Raw genomic sequence first — 10207 nt, 5'->3', positions numbered from 1 at the left:
TCACAAAAGAAATGCCTGTCTTCTTCTTCTTCTTCTTTCATCCACCTGACACCTCAGGTGGATCCATAAGCCGCCACATAATTGCTACAGTGAAGCTAAAAATACATATTTGTTCCTGTTACCTGTAGCACTATTAATTCATCCCTTATTGCTATGGTATTATTTTTATCTGCCTCCGGTGTGAAGGTACTGCAGCACATTAGGAACTAAGAGTCACCAGATCTTTGTATTGTCTAGAGGCCGTTTGCCAGCATTGGAAAAGGATCTCGCTGTTGGGTGCATTTGGTTGGCGATTAAATCATTAAATCTGCCATATAGTTCTATTATATCGCAGAGAAAGCGACAATAAAGGATGACAATGTGATTCTGTGCACGAAACGTCTTTAGGTTCAGTCGTACCCTCTTTGATCACACTTTCACAAACACAACAACCAGGTCCAATTAACTTGAAATCAGATTTTCGTTGCCATCTTTGTGCACCGGTTTTGACCCAAATTGGACAACCGGGTTTGCAGGATGATCGTTATCTGTGTTCATTTGGCTGCTGGAAGTCGACCCCTCGAAGGCCAGACAGGACCGGGTGAACCCCATGTTGGGCCTGAAGCCCCCAGTTAGCTTCTCTCGGCACTGACGCCAAACCAAGTTGCAATTCACAAATGAGCACAAAGCCTTGGGGGCCGACCACTGCCTGCTCCGCTCTGTTGGTATTCCAGTGTTGCTCAAGAGGAGCGCCGCGATAAGCCTCTGGGGGGGGGGGGGGGGGGTTCGGCTCGGCCTGCACATCTGTTCTCACTGTACGTCTCTCCTCGCTGCAAGCCATTCACCTGCGGTTCACCCGAGCCGCTGATCGCTGTGGAGAATCACAACTCAACAACCAACGGCGACAAGCACTGAGCCTCTGGGATTATCGGACGACGTGTTTCTCAAGGGGCCTCGCATCCCAACGCGCGGCCCCGAGTGCGCGCTTCTCGCCGCGTGCTGCGACTCCCCTGCAAAATGGTGAAGAGTTTCTGACAGACGCCGCGTAATGTTGCCGCTTCCCGCTTGCCGCGTCTCCTAAAATGTCCGCGCTCCGTGCAAGCGTCGCCGTGCCGGGGAAATGTTTTCCCTCCACGCGCGAGACAATATCAGCTGTCAGGTGGAGCGGGGAGAAGAAACGCAAAACCGAGACACCGCTGATGTCGCGTTTGCCGGGGAAATCACTTCCTGGCAGTTTTGACAAGACGCGCTCGATGCCGCCTTTCGTGCGTCTGTCACTTCAGAACACAGTTACCACATATTGCAACAATGTCGCAATGCCTTTCAAACAGCCGACGGTTTACCCCGAAGACATTCGCGCTCACGTTGACGCCATCTGAGCCGCCAAGCCGAGGCACAGACGAGAGGCAGACAAGCCGAGGTGAGATGCGCTTCCTGCAGCCGATGCCATTCGGAAGCCCTTTTAAGCCGCTGAAGCTGCGTGATTTCACTCCTGCGCGGCTCTAATGTGTGACTATTATTAACCTCCTCCACTTGTGTGTGAGTGAGTCACCCTGTCCGGTGCTGCCACGAGTCCTCGCTCAGCCGTCCGACTTCATGAGGGAGAGATCCAAGCCAGTGACGCCAATCCTGCACCCGCCCATTGGCTCTTTGGGACAAGATCCCTTGCGTTTTAAAAAGGGGCCTCGTCCGCGTGACCTGCCACTCACAACCGCTCACGCCGTCCTCCCCGCCGCCTCGTGGACCGTCCCACCGAGAGGCAAAGAGGACGCCTCGTGTTCATCAGCAGAGGTTGTTCCCGTTGTGTTCCCGTTGTGTGGCTCCAACGGTTAACGCGTCCATCACAACGAACCTTTTGGGATCTGCCAATTTCAACTCGTCTCTCCGTCATTTTAATCCGTTTCGGATCACAAACCGAGCTCGCTGATTTGCCACTCGGAGGGAATGGGGAGAAATGTCGGCATCGTGGTGTCATCGGTGAAACATTATACCCAATCAGCCCCCCCCCCCCCCCCCCCCCCGTGTCCTCGAATCGGCTCACTCTCTCGGTTAAAAACAGGCCTCCGGTCCCAAAGTGCCGCTGAGGCCAGAATGTGGCACACGTAACCATCCCCAAAATAACTTTTGTTTTTTTTCGGTTTGCACTCGAATGAAATTGAGGGGTATCGCAGCTGCAGCCCTGCAACCGACACGCTCGCCGCGGTTTCTATGAGTAAGCGGCGACTTTGTATGAGTCTCACCAGTAAATATAGAAATAAAGGTTCCGCGAGGGGCCGGCTCTGCAGTCGACACAGAAGCGAGAATGCCTCCGCTGCCACGGCGTCCGTTATGACTGTGACTGTTTGCTACTATGACTCGGTGCCCTTTACTCCCACAGATATCGGCACAAATATATATTAAACATCTGGTCCCCCTGCCTGACACAAAGCATTTGCCTCGATTTCTAAAGACCACGTTGGGGGGGGGGGGGGGCGACACGTTTCATCCCTCTTTCCTCCTCCTTTTCCATCCCGCGTCCTCACCGCCCCGCCGCCGTCGTCCCCGCTCACTCTCGCCGAGGGATCTCAACCCTCCCGTGCCTCCGCATCCGTCTCCTCGCCTGTACATATGATCGCGTTTCTCCGTGCAGGCCGCCCGCGGGGACGTGACGGCACCGATTCTGGCTGGTGTCAACGGGAGCTGGCTGCCGCCGCGTTGCTATGTGACAGTGTGAAATTGCCTATTTTCCGAGTGCACAATGCGAGGAAAATAACTCTCATTTGAGTGGGTTTCAAGATGTATACCAACAAATTTCATTTGATTGCAAACCGGCCGTGGAGAAAAAAAAACATTCCTCTGGTGGATTTAAAGCTGTGGGCCTTCCTGTAGCTTTAGCATTGCTGGGGAGGGAGGGGGGGGGGGGGCGACCGTAGATCATTTTCTACAGGCCAAGGCAGCCTATTAGGAAGTCGGTGAGTAACACCGCTCCGGGGATTCCGAAAGGTTCACCCGTCCTTATCGACCTCTGTTGGCGTCCAGGACACGTCTTGTTTCTGCGGTAAACACACACACACGCGTGTGCAGTCAGGCGCCCCCAGCCCGGAAGGGGCTGTCGGGGGCCTTGGAGGCGTGTCTGGAGAGCTGGTGAGCCTCCATGGATTCTCTCGAGTGCTGCGAGTGACTCACGCAGTGTATCAGGGAATGGGGGCAAAAGGAATCTTTGGGGATTATTATTCTGATTCACGCACAGCTGTGGTTTAGGTTTAACAGAATCCCTATCAGAGCTTGGAGTGATGAGCAAACACATGATGCACTCTGGTAGCGTGTGCATAGCGTGTGCGTATATACAGTATCACTGTGTTTTGTCCAGTGTCCAACATTCTCCATTCTTCAGCAGCATGCTGAGAGTTGTTGTTAACATAATTAGACAAAAGCCACGTTGTTGTATTGTTGTATGGGGAAGAATGTACAGTGGGTGGGTAGATTATATCACGGAACGCAGGGAAAAGAACACGCATGCACAATAATGAGGCCTGGGATGTAAAACACATTGTGAAACTGTGAACCCACCGAGAAGCCTCCGTGGGACAAACGCATGTTCACGCCGCGGGGGTTTATTTTAGGCGTGCACGCGCGAAAACACAACACGCAGAATGGTGCGCGTTTTGTGTATCCGCGTGCGCGGCCTCCTCGGGGGAGGAATGAAGGTTAAATCGAACACTTCCGCCTGTGTCTTCTCGTCCAGCTGCGAGCATTCCTCTCGCCGCCCCGGATGTTCCTTCGTGGAATTACACGTATCCGGCCCGCTGGTGATCCGCGGGGAACAATAATGCACCTCTTCCATCCGTCGCTCGGTGATGCATCACGGGGGCACAAATCTGCAAGACGGGAATGTGTCACACGAGAGACGTCTCCGCAGCGCGCGCGGCCCCGCGCCGGCTTTTCTTTTTTTTTTTTGGAAATGAGGGTTTTGTTATGCACTTTAGGGGGAGAAATGCAGTCCCGTCGGATGAACGAGGACACATCTTCAACCGCTGATTGAAGCCCATGTTTTCACAACACCAGGCGATGCACTTCCATAAACGACGTGGCGCACACGTCGTGTTCGTGGCACGTGCGCATCAGCTCTGGAGAGGAGGAGGAGGAGAGGGGGGGGGACTCCCTCCTTTCCACTTGGATGACATTTCAGGAGGAAACACGTTTGTAACACAGCACGTACAGGAGATATACCCTCACCCCCCCGCCTCCAATTTACCAGCGTGCTGTGCATTTAGATTCCTTGAAGAGGGGGGGCGGGGTCTCTCACATGACTGCGCTGCATGTTCTATCCCAGGTCGGAGGCCAATGGGGCTTCGATGTGGGCGTGACGTCAAGGGGGCGGGGTCCGCCGTGCCCCTTTGTGTGTGTGCGTGTGTGTGTGTGCGTACAGGAGAAGCCCCCCTCCTCCCTCCTCCCCTCGTTCTTCTGTCGGCGCTCTCGCTCCTGTGCAGGCGCAGCTCGGCCTCCCCTCCGCACTTGAATGGACTAGATTCCCAGCCACGTAAGAAGCACAGCGGCGCACCGGCAGGGGGGGAGAGAGAGAGAGAGAGAGAGAGAGAGAGAGAGAGACAAAGAGAGAGAGAGAGCGAGAGAGAGGATGTCCTGTTAAATCAAGGGATCGGCCTGGGGAAGTCGGCCGGCCGTCCCTATCCTGTCCTCAGCAGCAGCTCGCGTACGAGACGGACGACACTTTTTTTTTTTTTCTTTCCTTCAGCCCGGAGTAGACCGACGAGAGACGGAACCGAGGACGTCCCGGTTCCCCCGGCGCACCAACAACAAGAACCAGAACAAAAAAAGGAGAGCAGCTTTTTATTCAGCTCCGGATGGATTTTTCTCCGTTCTGCGGTAGATGACAATCGCCGTGCGTGGATATGATCCCCGGGAACAAGGCCGTGCACTGACCTGGTCCTAGTTAGCCAAGTAGGCTAACTGGTTAGCTCTGCACCTGCTAGCCATCTCGTCAAATTTCGGCTAAATTGAGCAGCTATATTTAGCCCGCAGGAAACTTGCTCTATTTATATAAATACGTCTACATATTGCATGTGTGCTTCTTCTCCCGTGCCCGCCGGCTGTGAATTGTTTCCGTTTTATGAAACGTGCCGTCCCGTTGCCACGGTGAAGAGAAGCTAGCGCCCGGTCCACGGACTTTTTTTTTTGGGGGGGGGGGGAGTCGGCCTTTGTCTCGCTGCCCGCTCGCGCTGCTGCCGTTACCGACTCTGCATGCCGGTTCGCACCAAACGGCGCATTCAGTCGACTTCTGCCATTTTTTTTTTTTTTTTTTTATAAAGCCCGGTCGAGTCTCTCGAATGGAAAACAAAGGTGCGGAAATCTACAGTTGAAAATAAATAATAATAATTTAGAGGGGTTTTTTTTCTTTTCTTTTCACCCCCCCTCAGTTGTATGAAAGGCAGCGCGCCGGCTTCGCGCGTGACAGTCCGCCACGTTCCCCGCAGGCAGCGCGCTCCCTTCTCCTCCACGAGCCTCCAGCACGGCGGATTATTGCGTGTTTAATGCACTGAGTTCGTCCCAAAAGTCTTGCCTTTAAGGAAGGGGGAGAAGATCAAAGAGGAGGAAAGGGCTCCCACACACCCCCGGGTGCCTCTCTCCCCCCTCCCCCTCTCCCCCCACCCCGCAGATTTTGTGGAGTTGTCGCCCTTCTTCCTCATGAACATACAGAGGTCAAATCCAATTAACATTTCACGTTATGGGAGATCGCGGCACAAATCGCACGACTTTGAGGAATTGTCTTGCCTGAGGACCAGCGAGTCGCACCAGAGCTTCAGCCCCAACCTCGGGTCCCCCAGCCCGCCGGAGACCCCGGACTCCTCGCACTGCATCTCCCGCATCGGGGACTACCTCCTGTTGGAGCCGCTGGAGGGAGACCACGTTTTCAGAGCCGCCACCTGCACAGCGGGGAAGAGCTCGTATGTAAGGTTAGTAGGCGACGTGGTGGCTGCATCCTACCTTCTTTTTTATTTTAAAAGCTATCTATCGTGACAAAGTGCGAATCTTTGCAACAGGAGCCACGGTGGCTTCGTTTCGAACGGGCTCGACGTGCCCCCCCCGCAGTGAAACACCTAGTTGGTGTCGTTGCGTCTGCAGCCCTCTGCACTTTTTCTTTTAAAAATAATTGCTGGAATTGTAAATAGAGAGCAGGCAGGGCAGCTTAATGGAAAAAGTGAATGGGTGAGCTGCGTGGTTTGGGTTGCATGATGTAATGTGGACAAAGGAGTGAGTTACCAGGCGCGCGCGCACGCACGCACACACACACACACACACACACACACACACACACTCTCCCTGTTTCATTCTTGCTCACCCCCGACTTCCCTCTGTCGTTATTTATTTACTTGGCAGCCTAAGCACCGTCCTTTTGCAGCGATGTGCACGGCGATGGTGATATTCCGTGCACGGTTGTGCAGAAAGGAGAACCCCGGGGAGGCTGGGGGACTTTAATAGTGCAGACAGCTGCTGCCATTGACCCCCCCCCCCCTCAGACCGTTGAAAAAGGAAACCACTTGTCCGTCAAGGTTAAGGACAACCCACATTTATGGCCGATATGGGCCGTGGAATATCACTGATTGTGAGGGCGGTGGCGTTGTCACGCAGGTACACTCCATTTTAAACGGGCTTAAGCGAGGTCGTTGCACGCACCGGTGGACTCGTGAGGCACGACGGCGTCCAATAACCTTTTGACTCACTCCTTTCGTCATGGCAACAACAAATGAGCGGCCTTTGGCACCGCCTGTGAGCTAACTGGCTCTTGACCTCATTCCCTATGTGCCGGTGGTTCCAGTGCAGGACCGATCAATCCCCCCCCCCCCACCCTTGCAGGATTGATCAGTCCCAGCAGGCTGGAGGCCGGGGTCTCTACTTCAGAGCTGTAGGGGTGTATTCGTATCGACTGCAAAGTACTCACCTGAACTGGTTGTGCTGAAAGTGAATGGGGGGGGGGGGGGGGGGGGTTACTATGGAAACAAAAGACACTGCAAACCCTGGCTGCAGTACAGCGGCGTTCAGTAACACAATGCTTTCACTTTGCCTCTTTGCGACCAGACTTCCTCTGCCTCAAGAGCAAAAACAAGTCCGGTGTCACAAGAAGCAGTAAATGTGCAAATTAAAGGACAATTTGAGTTTGTCTCTGACGTGGGAAACTTTAAATCTATATGCTTCCCTGTGTTCTGTTTGCAGGTCTTTGAAATTGGCCGATACCAGGAGTCGCTGGCGGCCTACTTTGCCCTCGGCCAGCACCAGCACATCAACCAGATCCTGGAGATCCTGCTCGGGGAGACCAGAGCCTACGTGTTCTTTGAGCGCAGCTATGGCGACATGCACTCCTTCGTCCGCACCTGCAAGAAGCTGCGGGAGGACGAAGCTGCCAGACTCTTCTATCAGATAGCCTCGGCCGTGGCGCATTGCCACGACAACGGACTGGTCCTCCGCGACCTCAAACTGAGGAAGTTCGTCTTCAAGAATGACGACAGGTGAGTTCTGCCGAGGCAACGATCGCCGTGCACGTTGGCGTTCACCCGTTTCACCTGGACTTGCATGTGATGCACGTGCACATTGTAGCCGTGTCAGTATTATCCGTGTTGTGTCTCGGCTTACATGGAGGATAGTGTAAACTGAGACGATACCAGAATGGCACGCCTCACCCAGCCCCCCCTCCTTACTGTCGCCCTGAGCTATTTCTGTAGGTTTAGTAGTGGAAATGACGCACACGTCATAGGATGGCGTGTGGTGTTTTTTTTTTTTTCCTTCCAAAAGCAGCGGGCGAAGTTACGCGAGTCGCTTTCGCATGACGGACGATTAATCCGGTTGAGTTTATGATCAGCAGGAGGAGTCGACGCTCTACTGACCCCTGGTGGCAGCATTTCACCATGAATTGCATAAAATTCAGCCCTCTGTTGCCCCAGCAACCTGAGAGCACCTTTCATTTTTTATTTTTTCTTTATAAATTAATAAAGATAACATTTTAATTCTAAAGTTAGTTTGGGGATCTTTTTTTATTTTAACAAGCCGCTCCGATCTAACGCCGACTGCCCGTTTAGCTGAAAGTGTGACGTCATATTTTGGCACAAACTGTGGAAAAGGGAAGTTGAGCCGCCTCACGTCTTCACTGCGGTTCCAGTGACCTCAAATGTCCCACCAGTCAGACGCTCCAACCCCCCCCCCCCCCCCTCCCCATTAAATGATTGAGGGTGAGTTTTAAGAGTGGGCAGTATCGGGTCACATTTCCCGTTTGGCCGCTCAGGAATCCTCTCACCCCGTTTCGGTCCCTGTGGCTCAGCGGACCGCGTCAGCGACCCAGGGGGGGACGCCGGCGTTCGGGGTTTGACGAAAGGCCACAGTGAAGCAGGGGAACAAGCCCATACATAGAAGGCCACCTGAGCAGGCGTCCTCGGCGCGTGCCAGCTCCCCGGCGTGCTCCGGCTCACGCCGCTGCTGGCCTTAACGAGCATGGGTCAAAGGTCGGCCCGGCGTGGAATACAACATGGCTTCTTAGGAGGCCCCTATAGATACACCAAGCACGTAGACATTATTGGACCAGCGTGCATTGCATCCCATTGTTTTTCTAAGCCCTTAACTATAATTGCAGGTTTGCACAGTCGTCCAACTAAACTGTTATTCAGTGCTGTATTTAAAGGATAGCAAATAACTCGTGGGCTAATTGAAATGTGTCACTAGAAAGTGTCTTAGCCAGTGCGCCCGGGTTTCCTTCCCCTCTTTGTGTGGTGCGTTGGGTCTCGTGCAGCTCACAGGCAGGCGACGGCGACGGCGTTTGCAAGGCCCCGAATGTTGTTTGAATGCATGTAACGTAAAACCATCAGTCACCCATAATTGTGTTTCTTTTGAATAGAAGGAGGTCTTTTCGGAAAGCCGTCTTTTTTGGCCGGGCTTTTATCTAAGTGAAAGGAAACGTCAGACTTAAGCCCCCCCCGGGGCATCATCTGCTCCACTTCCCGTGATATCAGAAGCATTGGATCTAAAACACTTAAGATGCCCCCCCCCCCCCCCTCCCCACAATGAGCGTCTCGCCTTTCCGTTTTTTGTTATCCAAAAGTGGAACTGCGAATCGGGGTCACATCACTTGGCCGCGTTGGCGTCGGCTGGATTATTCCCGGCGTTCCGCTGTTCTCGTAAAGCGGCGTCATCGCTTTGTCCTTTCTTTTTTTGTGTCCCCCCAGAAGCCTCGTGAAGCTGGAGAGCCTCGAGGACACCTACATCCTGGACGGCCACGACGACTCCCTCTCAGACAAACACGGCTGCCCGGCCTACGTCAGCCCCGAGATCCTCAACGCCAACGGCTGCTATTCGGGGAAGGCGGCGGACGTGTGGAGTCTGGGCGTGATGCTCTACACCATCCTGGAATGGGGCGCTACCCGTTCCACGACGTGGAGCCGGGCTCCCTGTTCAGCAAGATCCGCCGGGGCCACTTCAACGTGCCCGAGACGCTCACGCCCAAGGCCAAGTGCCTGATCCGCTCCATCCTGCGGCGGGAGCCCGCCGAGCGCCTCACCTCCGGGAGGTCCTGGAGCACCCGTGGTTCGCCTCCTCCGGGGCGCTGGGCGGCGCCGTGGTGCCCGGCAGGGCGGAGAGGGGAGCAGGAGCAGATCGTGTGCCGAGGTGAACATGGAGGAGGAGCTGGAGCAGTTCTTCAGCTGAGCACACACACACACGAGCGCACACACACACACACACACACACACACACCAAGCACAAAAAAAAAAAATAAGCAACGGACGACTCGGCCGCGGTCGGCTCGCCGCGCTCTCAGCAGAGCCGTAAACAGTAGTTTAGAGATTAATAGGTGAACATTTGTCTCATAATAAAGGTTGTTTCCATCACGTTTCCTCTTTCCACCGTTTTTCTTGGGGAAACCTCGAGCCCGCCGCGACAAATGGCATCTACCCGTCAACTGGCGGCGAGCGGGAGCCGCGGCGCCAGGCGGACATGCAAGTTGCAAACAATGTAGCAAAATGTATGTTGTTCCGTTTGGTTTAATGTGGTGGGGTTAAAAGTAGACGCATTCACCATTTTTGACACTATATGGAAAGCAGGAAGGGACAAATGAGCACCGGAGACCAAGGAGAGGGATTCCGAACGAACTGACAAAGCGCAACACGGCACCTTTCCTCACCGGTTCGGTTCTCCATCAGTTGGAACAACAGGAACAACATCGACCCCAAGCTGTCGTCATTTTCCCTCC

General features: G+C 54.1%; 1 protein-coding gene across 1 annotated transcript; it reads left to right on the top strand.

Annotated features, from left to right (window-relative positions):
- Positions 1-4416: 4416 nt before the first annotated feature.
- On the top strand, positions 4417-9844 carry trib2 (tribbles pseudokinase 2). The gene is given in 7 exon segments (XM_040160781.2): positions 4417-5893; positions 5896-5930; positions 7189-7481; positions 9186-9366; positions 9369-9516; positions 9519-9598; positions 9601-9844. Coding segments are annotated over 7 exon segments (1032 nt in total). The 5' UTR covers positions 4417-5661; the 3' UTR covers positions 9664-9844.
- The last annotated feature ends 363 nt before the right edge of the window (positions 9845-10207 follow it).

Source organism: Gasterosteus aculeatus, chromosome 18 (assembly GCF_964276395.1).
Source record: "Gasterosteus aculeatus chromosome 18, fGasAcu3.hap1.1, whole genome shotgun sequence".
NCBI classification, from domain to species: domain Eukaryota; kingdom Metazoa; phylum Chordata; class Actinopteri; order Perciformes; family Gasterosteidae; genus Gasterosteus; species Gasterosteus aculeatus.
This window is presented reverse-complemented; position numbering and strand designations above follow the sequence as displayed.